The 13,616-nt window shown below is 37.9% G+C and overlaps 1 protein-coding gene across 1 annotated transcript in view; it reads left to right on the forward strand.

Annotated features, from left to right (window-relative positions):
- Positions 1–3,800: 3,800 nt before the first annotated feature.
- LOC140236296 (uncharacterized) overlaps positions 3,801–13,616 on the forward strand; it is a 60,011-nt gene continuing 50,195 nt past the window's right edge. Inside the window, 1 exon segment of the mRNA XM_072316250.1 lies at positions 3,801–3,855. Within this exon segment, the coding sequence (XP_072172351.1) occupies positions 3,801–3,855 (55 nt within the window).

A 13,616-nucleotide genomic window follows, 5' to 3' on the forward strand; every position in this document is an offset into this window, starting at 1 on the left:
CCTGAGTTAGTGCATTCTTTCCAATATTTAGATAAGATAAGAGAGTCCATTTGATTTGAGTTATACATCATTTTAAAGCTTAAGGGTAGGGAATCCCATTTGCATGCCTTAAATGAAGAGTTGTATAAAGACAGTGGTATGTTGAAGAGAGTGTCATTTTAGAAACTCCCATAAAGTACTGAAAGTAGAAGGTAACATTTAGTACATTTTGTTTTGACCGTTAGATTTTGAATTGAATTTTTCTCGGGGCTTTACCGTAAATTCCAGTACATTACTAGGCTACCTTTGCAGACCAATGCACTGCATATGTGTCCATCATGTATATTTTGTGAAGAAAGTTAATCAACACTTACAAACATTTCTATATACATTCTTGCCACACACTATATATGAAGAGTTTGTTCGCAAAAACCGATAAGTCCATATTTGCCAAATGGAGATATTTGCGATTAAAGGTCAAGAAAAATAAAGAGAATAATAAGAAAGTTTTTGCTTCTTTTGACCATAACTTCAAAAATGTACCTTTATATGTAGTGACCAATATATCATATGAAAGGTATTATTTTGCACTTTATGACAAAGACCGTACTCCAAAATCTTCAAAAATGGACTTATCGGTTTTTGCAAACAAACTCTTCATATTATGTTATTACATCAGGTCTTGTAGTTTTAGATTAACTTTGTGTTTATAGATAACAAATACAGAAGACTGCAACAAAAAGGCTTACGTGTGGCTGACATACAGAACTACTGAGTAGTTGAGTTTTGTTCATTATTCAAATTGTAGATAACTGTTGACTTCCAAATTTCTAAGCAGTGGCCTAAGTAAGCCCCCTGAGGTTCATAATTAATGTTTTGCTGCATTTTGGGAGGTCTGTAAAAGGCTTTCCCTACCTTTAAGGTATGCTCTTTCAGAATATGGTCTTAACTACTCACACATGACTCAAGAATTTAATTTTTACAGCAAAACTACCATTTTCAGAGCCAAGAAATGCAATGGTAGGAAAATGGATGAACTGAATTTATCAATAACCTCACGTAACTGACATTTTAAATTTTACCAATTGTTTTACAAGCGACCAGACATGCACATTGCAATAAGAATGCCCATGGCAGTGGAACCAATATGCTCATCAAAAGAGAAATGGATTTAATCTCTAAGCATCTAAGAAGAATTCCAATTAAAAAAGAAGGTCAGGTTCAACTGTGAACTTGCCTGACTGACATACCCTATTTCATCGTCTGTATTAAGTAATCAGTATCAATCTTCCCTTACCTTAAATTGGTCCAGGCGTTTAAGGTTGTGCTAAAACTGCCCCTCCCCCAGTTTTTTGGCCTCAGTGATATTATCACAACGAAATTTGGCATGCATCACACCAGTAATCTACACTAATGTGTATTAAGATTTTTTTTAAATGATAAATTTCTAGTCTTTGATCATCAATTAATTATGCAAATTGAGCCAAAGACCATATTTTAGTCTAATTAGATAATTGGGAGTCTACTTTTGATTTGTATATCTGTTGAAGCAAATTCAACAATTGTACATCTTAAAAATCTAAAAGTCATTTGAATTCTTATGTTTTTATTTTTCTTTTGATTTTCTTATGTATTTTATATTTGTTTTTGACTTTTGTCTTGTTTTCTCTTTTTAATTGCAAATTAACACTGACTACTTTTCTAAAGTGATCAGCATAAAATAAATGATGAAAGTGATTAATTGTATCGGGTTTTATGAGTTGTGTCTAACCGAAGAACCGGCACAATCCTCCTGACAGGAATTGGTTTAATCTCTGAGGCAGCCAACTTTCTTTTATCTCATCTCAACCATAGTCATCGTCAGTTTCATGTTTGGTCTGAAAACCCTCATCATTTCCACACCCGCTGCTGCCTCGGCACAGAAGGAGAATGGTTTGAAAATCTTTGCTGTATGTTCAGCAATAAACTGAAATGTTCTGTTTCATAAACTGTTCTAAAAGCAACCAGACTAAAATGTCCACCTTGGTAGATAGTGTCCATTGCAAATCAATATACCCCTGATGACAAATATGAGTTTATTCTTTGAAGCAACAACGTTTTACACTATCATAATCTCCATTATCGCCACCATTCAGTCCATGCATTAATTGCGCTTAGAGTGTTCTCATCATTGCGACCCTCAATGCCGCGGCACCAACAAAGGAATTCAGGGGAAACAAATAATAAGCTAGATTCAATCATAAACTCACCTGAATTGCGTTTTCTTATTCATTGATAATTACACAAATCATACGTAAATATTCAACGGAGAAGAAAACATGCTCCTCCTGATAGAAATGGGTTAAATCTTAGAGGAAGCCTTTTCATTTATATAAAAAAGAAAACCAATGGTAAAATCTGACAGCCATATTGCAGAGGATCAAACTGAGGATCGTGCACAGCATTGCAGGTGGGTCCTCTCACTCTGGCTTGGGTATGGACTCCTAGGATATGATGGCTCACAGCTCTAATAGACCAGGGGCACAGAGCATTTATTCAGCTGAAAAGGGTCACACTTTTTGATGGTCTCATATAAGGATGTGGCCAAGGGTCAATAAAATGAATTGCTGGCAAGTCACATCCTGTACCGTAAGCCTAGGGGCGACAAAAAGGGACCCCGAAAAATGGATTTATTCAGCCGAAGGGGGTCACGGACAAAAGTTGGTGGATATTGTTCCTTTGGGTGTACTTATCATGAAAACAGCAATGCCAGCTATTTTATCCTGTACGGGGCCCCATACAGTATAGCCCCAAAGGCTCCCACAAATATGGTGTTATTCAGCTGAAAAGGGTCACGGCTAATTTCTTTTGCAATGGAAGTAGTTCCCATCAGAGTAATCCAAAACACCAATGCCAGCTATTCTATCCTGCACGGGGCCCCAGACAGTAACCCCAAAGTGCCCCCCCCCCCCCCTACACACATATTCACACAACAGTTTCATTCAGCTGAAAAGGGTCACGGCTAATTTCTTTTGCAATACATGAAGTACCCATCAGAGAAATCCAAAATACCAAAGCCAGTTATTTCATCCTGCACGGGGCCCCAGACAGTAGCCCTAAATTACCCCCTTACCCCCTCACCCCCCTCCCCCACACACATTGATTTTATTCAGCTGAAAAGGGTCACGGCTACTTTCTTTTGCAATCGGAAGTAGTACTCATCACCAAAGCTAATTATTTTATCCTGTACGGGGCCCCAGACAGTAGCCCAAAAGTGCCCCCTACACACACACACACACACACACACACACACACACACACACACACACACACCACACACACACACACACACATTGGTTTCATTCAGCCGAAGAGGGTCACGGCTAATTTCTTTTGCAATGGAAGTAGTACCCATCGTATATCCAAAATAGTCAGATGTTTAATCCTGCACGGGCCCCCAGACAGTAACTCCAAAGTGTTTTGCTTTATTCTCTTTATTGTTTGCATCTCTTCTTCTTCTTCTGAAATATACGCTCCTTCGTCTTCATTTCGCGACAACGACAACGTCCTCCTCATCATCATCAGTTTTGCTGTTCTGGCAAACATTTTCCAGCGTATCGGCTACGTTCGATTTTAGAGCGGCGAGAGCGGAAGACATGCGTAATTGAGTCTGGGAAAGCGTAGGAACAGCGTAGCTAAAGCGGCGAACAGCGTTATCGAAGCAAGAATGAAGCGTCGTAGGAACAGGCCTTGATTTTATATGAGAGTAGAGAACTTAGTGAGAGCGTCGTTAAAGCGGGAAGGTCGTGCTTTGATCAAGAAAGTGGCGCAGCAGCGGGACCATGTCGTCGGTGTCTAGTTTAGACTACTTCCCGCTCTTGTGCCGCTGTTACTACGGTCAGAAAAACCTGGAATTGTTACGCTCATCCCGCGGTATTTACACTGGCACTGCTCTCTCCCCGTTTGAGCTTTCATACTTTTCAAAATAGGTCATTCTTGATGGGGAGATGGGGAAGAAATTTTGAACCAGTTCAAAATTTCTTCCCGATCTGTAAAATTGCCAGATCCAACCCAATCACCCAAACGCTGCTGCTACGATGCTCCCGGTCCCCGTGCACTTTTGCCGCTCTCTCCCGATCTGACAGATTGAATAGATCGGGATGCAGATCTTGATAGTGGCATTACATGTAGGGACACTTTAGGAACACTCCGTGGGGCCCCGTACAGCTATACAACTGGTTTCGGTGTTTTTGATACCTCGTTGAGTACTACTTCCATTGCAATAGAAATTATAGCAGTGATTCTTTTCACTTAGAATAAGATAATACGGGAGCATGCACTTTCCAGCCACTGACTGGGGGCCCCTTAAAGAATAAAAATAATTGGATGGATTTGTGTCTTACGTATCTCAGCTGTTAATTCCACTGCCAAGGAAAATAGGCATACATGACTCTTTTTACCTAAAAAGACTTAATTCATATGGGGTGGGAATACCTTGGGGCTATACCTGTCAAGGGCCCTGCATCCGGGCCAATTTCGCACCTCTTTTAATCGAATTTGTTAATGTTGAATTAAATTTCGCAAAAATTTCGCCTAGATTACATGGTAGTTCATTGTCATAATCTCTTCATTCAAATTCATTTTGAAACATTCACATTACCTCTAACCTTATTCTAAATAACACCTTTTCAACTGAAATCCATATATAAGACAAGCACCATTCCACTATCCGTTCATTCATAAATTCATAATGATATAGTCACGTGATCACATGCTCCGCTCGTTCATTCAAATTGATTTCTGGCCATCTAATTTAACATGTTCTGCAGTCAATTAAACAGATATGTTCATGCTTGACCTCTTTCCTTATTTTCTTTCATCGTAGTTTTTGTAAGCATCATAACATTTCATGTTTTCGTATTCGTTTAAGAGACTTTGACACCAGTTTGTTTTTAACGTGCTTTTTGAATCAGAAGAAGTAAGAAGTCACAAATTATCTGGCCGTTACGAGCGCTTTATTACGAGCGTTCGGCCAGTTCCAGGAAATCAAGGTTATGAACCGCAATTTTTTTTTTTAATAATTCTTTCTATGTCTTCTAGAGACATACGTCTGTATCTATTGTGCTGTCATTATTGTGCTGGTATTACTGGTACACGTATAGGTCTATAATGACATGTATATGAAAGAGAAGGAGCGTTACAGAACAACCAAATCCAGTTATACTAGATAAGAAATATGATACTTTTACTGCTTTATAACGGTAATTTATAGATGCAACGAAAACACCCATAGGAAGACACGCTAAAATGATCTGAAACAAAGAATAGCATGATTTGAATTTGAATGAACACGTTTGGAATTTGACTGTCTTTCGCGAAATTTAATGACTGAAATACCCTTTTCGGCAATTAAAGGCGAATTTGAATGAATGTAGGGTGCCAGCCAAATACCGATTTTACGAATTCGAACCTCCTATCAAATGAACCGACAAAAGTGCGAAATTGGCTGGGAAAACCTAACTGGCTTTGATGTTTTGGGTATCTATGATGTAAACTAAGGTCTATTTCGATTGTAAAAGAAAAACAACTATGACTCTTTTCAGCTAAATGATGTCATAATATGTGGGGGAGGGGCACTTTATGGCCGACTGGTTTTCGTAATATGGTCATCTCGGTTGTGCACTGTACAGAAGTATACTTCCTTTGCAAATTTCGTAGGTGTTTTGCTACTGTAACCTATAGGACCCCGTATACAGGAAAAGATGACTTGCTTTGGTGTTTGTGATATCTCTGTTCAGTAGGCCCTGATATTTACGTTACGAAATAATTTGTAAGACCATTTTCAGCTGATTCACAGTACATGTATGATGGATGGGACACTGTAGAGCTACTGTCTCGGACTCTGTACAGGATAAAATAACTGGCCTTGGTGTGTTGAATATCTCTGATAGGTACTTCTTCCAGTGCAAAAGAAATTACCCGTGTTTGGGGCTATACTGTCTGGGGCCCCGTACAGGATAAAGTAACTGGCTTTGGTATTTTGGATATCTCTGATGGGTACTACCTCCATTGCAACTGGCTTTAGTGTTTTTGGATGTCTCTGATGAGTATGCCTACTACTTCCGATCGCAAAAGAAAGTAGCCATGACCCTTTTCAGCTGAATAAAATCAATGTGTGTGTGTGGGGGGGGGGGGGGGGGAGGAAGCAACTTGGGGTTACTGACTGGGGCCCCGTGCAGAATAAAATAGCTGGCATTGGTGTTTTGGATATCTCTGATGGGAACTACTTCCATTGCAAAAGCAATTAGCCGTGACCCTTTTCAGCTGAATGACACCATATTTGTGGGGCCCTTTGGGGCTACTGTCTGGGGCCCCGTACGGGATGAAATAGCTGGCATTGCTGTTTCCATGAGAAGTACACCCAAAGGAACAATATCCACCAACTTTTGTCCGTGACCCCCTTCGGCTGAATAGATCCATTTTCGGGGGCCCTTTTTGTGGTCCCTAGGCTTACGGTACAGGATGTGACTTGACAGCAATTCATTTTATTGACCCTTGGCCACATCCTTATACGATGAGACCACTAAAAAGTGTCCCTTTTTAGCTGAATAAATCTTCTGGGCCCCCGGTCTATAAGGGTGAGAGGTAGCTTGTCAATTTCTCCCCTATGCTTGCAGAAGAGATGCCATCGCAGTTCGCAGATAGTCCTGATGTAGATGCGTTAGTAGGCTGCACAGACAAAGCTTGCCAGAGTAGCCAGCAACCTAATTTCAGTCCCTTCATCCTTGTGAAAGCATCCACAGAGAACTGATTACATCTCTTCTTCCTTCATATAAACTTGTCGCCAGATTGCTATGCGTATCACATTCCAGTTTTGTCAGCACCAGTGAACGCATAGAAGATTGGTCCTATAGCTCACCGTAGTGTATGTAACTCTGCACCACAAAGCAAACAAAAAAAGTCGCCAGACATGGATTTCTAGTTCAGAGCAGACTGTGCAAAATCAGACTTTAAGCTTTAAATTGATGTATAACTCAAATCAAATGGACTCTCCTAACCTATCTAAATATTGGAAAGAAAGCACGCTTCAGAAAAGTGTGAACTGAGAAAAGGCCTCTGACGCAGGGTCTACCGTTTAATCTCCACCAAGCTGTGCTACAATGTACGGGACAGAAAGAAAGTTGAAAACCAGTTAACCACAGTGAAGTGGTTATCAAATTAAACTAAAAGCTTTCATGCTTTATTAACACATTCTGTCCAATATGGATACCAACTTTTAAAGCAGTAGTATTATCCTTTCTGAAATTATTAGAGTTGAAAGTAAAGAGTGCGTGTGTTTTTTTTTAAAGAAATGAAAGGGAGACTCTTAAGACACACCAATTCACACTATTCTATAAAAAAGTGTCCAAAATCAAATGCTACAATAGCACTTTCCTGTTCATTTTATGATCCCAAATTTTAACATAATGTAGAAGAAGACTTGTTCTTCAGAAAAAATATGAAAGTGGATTGTTAACGTACACTTAACGATTGCCCCGACAATGTTCACGCATGCTATTAAACCTAGAAACATTGAACTGCACACTAATTTGACTACGAGACCATTTTGAAGCAATAATTAAATATCAATAGATGTAATAAATTTGCTTAAATGAATACACAATTAAGAATTGGTATAAACAGTTATCATCCCAAACATTCCACTGGTTCCCACTGATAAGGTACTATCCATCCTCTTTAAAGGCATGTACCAAGGATGTATCAATGTGGGTACAGTATATGTGCTTGTTTTTATTGCCTTGGATGTGCATTGGGTAACTCTGTGTAATGCCCACATGCTTACTTTTGAATGTGCGCCCTTGTGACTATATCGCAGACCACTTTTCGTCCATCATTTCCATGACATGTTATTTAGATTAAAGCATCGTTGCAAAAATAAACAAAAGGAAAAGAAGGCTTGACATTAGATCGCAAGTGCTGATGCTATAGGCCCTACATATTTGCATATTTGAACACTTATTTTCCATTGTTGATTGAATATAGATTCTACAAACTATCGATTTATACTTATTAGAAATGTGGATCTGTAAAATAGGTATTACATTAAAGATTAAAAATAAATCTAGGAAACTTTGTTTTACAGATTTATAGAAAATCTTTAACGGAAATCGTAATTCAAGTTTTGGTGAATATGAGCATTCAATTTTAATGGAGATTAGATGGTCAAAGATCATCGAATTATGTTTGGGATTTTTTTTCCAATTTAGTATACTTATTTCCTTATTCTTATTCTTATTTTTTTAAAGGTAAAGAAAACTGGTTCGAACTTTTGCCTGTATGAGATCTTAAACAGACAGTCCTTTTTTAAAGAAATCCTTCTAGACTATCACGACTACACAATATGTACGAGAAAAAGACACACGTTTCATCACTCAGCGTGCACATTATATACAGATGGTTTTCCGTTCGTTTTGTCCACCATTGTTTGAATTTTCACAACCCCTCTGGTACCTCGCTTCCTGCTACCTCAGTCTATTTCCGAATCTCAAGCTGTTTGTTCCGATATCCGCTATCCTCAAACTAAACGCCAACCATAAAGCAATACAGGATCTATGGCTTTTGCAATATACTTTCTTTTTTTTTTTCTTTTTCTTTAGGGGATGGGGATTTTCTTATTAGGGAAAAATGAGGTTGCCAATGTATAAAGATAATAATAAAAGCAAACGAATTGACAAATTGTTATTAAAAAGACAATGCTTCAAATCGATACACTGACTGATGTGGCTATAAGAACCCGTATATCTATAATCAAAAGTATTCACACGTGAAATTCCGCATATTAGCTTCTATAAGTCTATTTTCTTCCACTGGCTTTCAACGATACGCTACAAGAAAATGATACGACGACAGCACGCCGATATTAATGAAAAACAAGGACCTAAACATAACCTTTGTATCACAATTAACAGTAACATAAATCAGCGGCAATGAACAGAAATGTAGAAACATGTACCGACGCATTCATGACAAAAATGCACAAAGAATTTTCGTACAAAGCTGATTAGGATTTTGTTTTACATATTAATAAGAACTAATGAAGTACATTTGAAGTACATACTATTATGTAGTGAATTTCGATATACGAGCATCTTAAAAAAAGGGAATTTGTTGTTTATTCTATATGTGACCTTGCACCTCAAAACAAACAAAAAAGTCGCCAGATATCAAGTTCGGAACGAGCAGACTCTAAGCTTTAAAATGATGAATAACTCAAATCAAAATAAAATGGACTCTCCTGACCTATTTAAATATTGGAAAGAAAGCACAAACTCAGGAAAAGTGTGAACTGAGAAAAGAGGCTCTGAAGTACAGTGTCTATTCAAGCGCTTAATCTTTAATAGATAGTAAAAGACGGGAATATCCTGTACTTTATAAAGATTGATTCTGCCACAGAAATAGAAATCATCATTTAATTGTGCAAAAAGATGATATGATCAAGCATTGAACATTAATGCAAACCTACCTCATGTTTAGTTTGGACCGTGTTCAAATTATTCAATTGCACGCCAAAGCAAAGAAAGACAAGCTACGTAAAAACTCTATAGATCGCGAGAAGAAGAAGAAGAAGAAGAAGAAGAAGAAGAAGACTTTTTCCCTATATGGCAGATCGAATGGAATGAACATTCCATTGATTGCTTTACAACAATTTACTTTTCTCTGTAACCGCTTAACCAAATTAAATGGGGTTTTCTGCAAAATAGAGCTAAAATGTTTATTTTAGGCCCTAAAGTAGCATTAAACAGAATTTTATCACATTGGGTGCTATCAGTGCAAAATTTTGATTGTATTATTTTTTTTTTTGAGGGGGGAGGGATATAGCACTAAGTAGCCCCGAAAAAAAACACAATTAGATTTTTCGATTTGATAACACCCAATGGATATTCGATCTGTAAGTGCTACTGTCAGGGTCTTAAAACATAACATCTTACCTATATTTTGCGGAAAATCCCATTCAATTTGGTTAAGCGGTTACAGAGATATAGGAAATGTTGTAAAAAGCATGTCATGAGTGTGCTTCTTCCAATATTAGTAATCCAATGATCTTGTGTGTGAAGACAGAATTTGGACGGAAGAGATTCCCGACATCCTCTACGAATTCTTCATTTCTCTTTGACCACTACAGCAAATCGAGTTTCATACCCTGAATCCGTACTTAGATTGATTCACTATATTTGAAGATATGATTGCGGCGGGACCCGTTGTATTATTCATTTATTTATTTATTTATTTAATTTTTTTAATTTTTTTGTAATTTTAATTATTCATTATTATTATTATTATTTATTTATTTATTTTTTATTTATGTATTTTATGTTATTTATTTATTTATTATTATTTTTTTTTTTTTTGGGGGGGGGGGGGACATACGGTATAGTTTACGAGTAGTGAATCTTGACACATACCGAATTGCATGCAGGCATGATGGCCTAATCTGTCTTTGGATATCAGAGTGATATGTTCATGCTCATTGAGTCTTTAAACGATGTCCAATATCTGATAATTAGGAAATACCATGCGAAGACGAAAGCAGTTCAATGTCTACGAAAGTACATGGTAACAACCCAATATACTGTCGAGATTGTACGGAGAGTTAATATTCAGAAAGCAAACATTCAGTTCATATAAGATCCCGCTTCCTCATGATATATTGCTGGAGATTTTTCAATGTTTATGAAATCAGTATATGCATAATTACACATTTTGTTTTTGTTTGTTTGTTTTTTTTCTTATTTTTTTGGTTGTAGAGTTCTCTGTATACATCTGTAGATCTAGATATCAAAGTAGTCACATTACTTTAGGCCATATTCAATAATTCTACATTGCAACACTGTGCCTTTGCATTGTCTGTATAATACAAGATTTTGTTGGTGCTGGGATTTGATGATGAATATCATTGTATTATACTGGTGTTATCCACTAGTAGAATTCCCTGATAACATATAAACAGGACCGATTTCTGTATACGGATATAAAGAAATGCAATGTACCAGAACTATCGCTTCCTCAGTTATTACCATCGTCACGACAACGAATCGGGACAGAATGCTTAACTGGTTTCACCAAAGTTTCATTTGAAACATATTTAATGGAACACATCCCAATTTCACACATTTGAAAGGCAACAAACAGTGATACAATTTGCAAACAAACGCACACACACAAACCACCGTTAGGGACGCATGGAAGCAACAGTGTCCCATACATTATAGGTACTGTACAGAACTGGTTGTGGTAGGGATTCATGTTTTGAACATTCCTATTAAGTCAGATAATTAAAAGCCTCTTATGAAATATGAAAGAGCACGTAATTTTCAGAAGGTGTCAACGTTTGTTTGATGAAAATTTGTCCTCAAATGGCTGAGATACTCCCCAAAAGTGCTAATGATAAAAGACGACATGCCACAATTTTCATTAATATCTCTTTGTTTCACCTTGCTTTGGATATCTCAGACATTTCAACACCGATTTTGATCGAATAAACGTCTGATACCCCTTAGAATGCTCTTTGACATCTCATAGAGTGGTTTCTGAATATCTCGCAAAACGTTAAAAGCTAAAGCTACACCTCGACCAGAACTGTACACACCCTTAAATACATGTACTGTGAATCAGCTGAAAATGGTCTTACACATTCTTTTGTAATGGAAATATCAGGGCCTATTACACTGAGATGTCACAAACACCAAAAAGCAGGTCATTTTATCCCGTATACGGGGTCCTATAGGTTACAGTAGCAAAACACCCAATACATTTGCAAAGGAAGCATACTTCTGCATAGTGCATAACCGAGATGACCATATTACGAAAACCAGTCATTTCATCCTGTACTGGGCCCGGTACAGTAGCCATTAAGTGCCCCTCCCCACATGATTATTTATGACATCTAGCTGAAAAGAGTCATAGTTGTGTTCTTTTACAATCGAAGCATGCCTTAAGGGCTTTTTACACTTGTGTTTCTTAACCCCGGACTTTCTCTGACCCAGGACTATCGTTAGTCCCGTACCAATATTTTCAGCTTTTTACACTCGCCAATTAGTCCCGTACTATCTCTTGTCCGGGGCTAAGGACAAAACTGACCTTTTTACACTCGTATTTCTTAGCCCCGGAATTTCCAAACCACATGAATATTCATAATTACGCTGTGTACTGTACCCGAACACGCACGCACCAGCAGCACTTGATTACCTCGTTTCTGATTGGTCAGTGAAGGTCGGACTTCGTTTCCGTCGCTTAGCCCAGGATTATTTTTTCGTTCTGTTTACACTCACTTGCTTGGCACCGCAATTGCGGTGCTAACCCCTGCTATTTTGCAGGGCCAGATAGTACCGTACTATCGGTGGGGCTAGCCCACTTTGGCAAAAACGAGTGTAAACAGAAAGTGGGCTAAGAATAGTCCCGTACCAACGGTGGGGCTAAGCCCCCCCCCCCCCCCCCCCCACCCCTTTAGCCCCACCGTTGATCCGGGGCTAAGCAAAAATTTACAAGTGTAAAAAGCCCTTTAGTTTACATCATAGATACCCAAAACATCAAAGCCAGTTAGGTTTTCCCTGCCAATTCGCACTTTTGTCGGTTCATCTGATAGAAGGTTTCGAATTCGTAAAATGGGGGATGCAGCATTCAAATTGGGTGGTACCCTACGTTCATTCAAATTCGTCTTGACTTGCCGAAAGGGTATTTCAGTCATTAAATTTCGCCAAAGACAGTAAGATCCTCAGAAGAGGACAAGTATAAACATTGTAGAAACAAAGCCAATAATTTGAAAAAGAAACTTAAGAAGGAATATTTTTATACCAGGTTACGACAATGCGACAGTTATATGCAGAACTCGTGGAAACTGCTGAAAGATCTATTGCCAAAGAAAAAAGCTACAATCAATTCAAACATCAAAATAGGCAATGACATTATTTCAGATAAGTGTAAAATCACTGAAGCGTTTTCAAAATCAGATGTTTGTTGATGTTGGAAATGAATCTACTCGATCCGAAAAGTGTTTAACTCCTTTAATACATTGTCACAAGTGAAATCAACCTTCAAATCCAAAGAAATTGAAATAGAGTTTGTTAAAAAAAGAATAACAAAAAATAGACGTAAAAAAGCTGCCGGTTTAGATGACTTACATCCGAGGCTATTAAAATCCGCAGCTACGTACAACGCGGAACCTCTTACATGTATTTTAAAGAAATCTTTAAACTCTGGGCAATTAACGAGTGATTTTAAAAAGGCCAAGATTGTTCCTGTACCCAAAGGTGGTGATACAAGTAAACTGGCCAACTTTCGTCCGATATTCCCTATAGTATCTTGTGTGTCAAAGATTCTTGAATGGGCGGTCCACATACAACTTTACGAATACTTGCAAGAAAACAAACTGCTATCACAGAGGCAATCAGGTTTTCGCCCAAAGCATTCAGCGGCTACATGTTTAATTGAAATTACTGAGTTTTTGCTAAATAACCTTGATTCTGGCCTTATAACAGGTGCAATTTTCTGAGACCTAAAAAAAGGCCTTCGATATTATATCCCATGAAATCCTCTTATCAAAAATGCCTTCTATGGCATAAAAACAACTGACATACAATGGGTTTCATCTTATCTTTGTA

This window comes from Diadema setosum, chromosome 12, assembly GCF_964275005.1.
Source record: "Diadema setosum chromosome 12, eeDiaSeto1, whole genome shotgun sequence".
Classification (NCBI taxonomy): domain Eukaryota; kingdom Metazoa; phylum Echinodermata; class Echinoidea; order Diadematoida; family Diadematidae; genus Diadema; species Diadema setosum.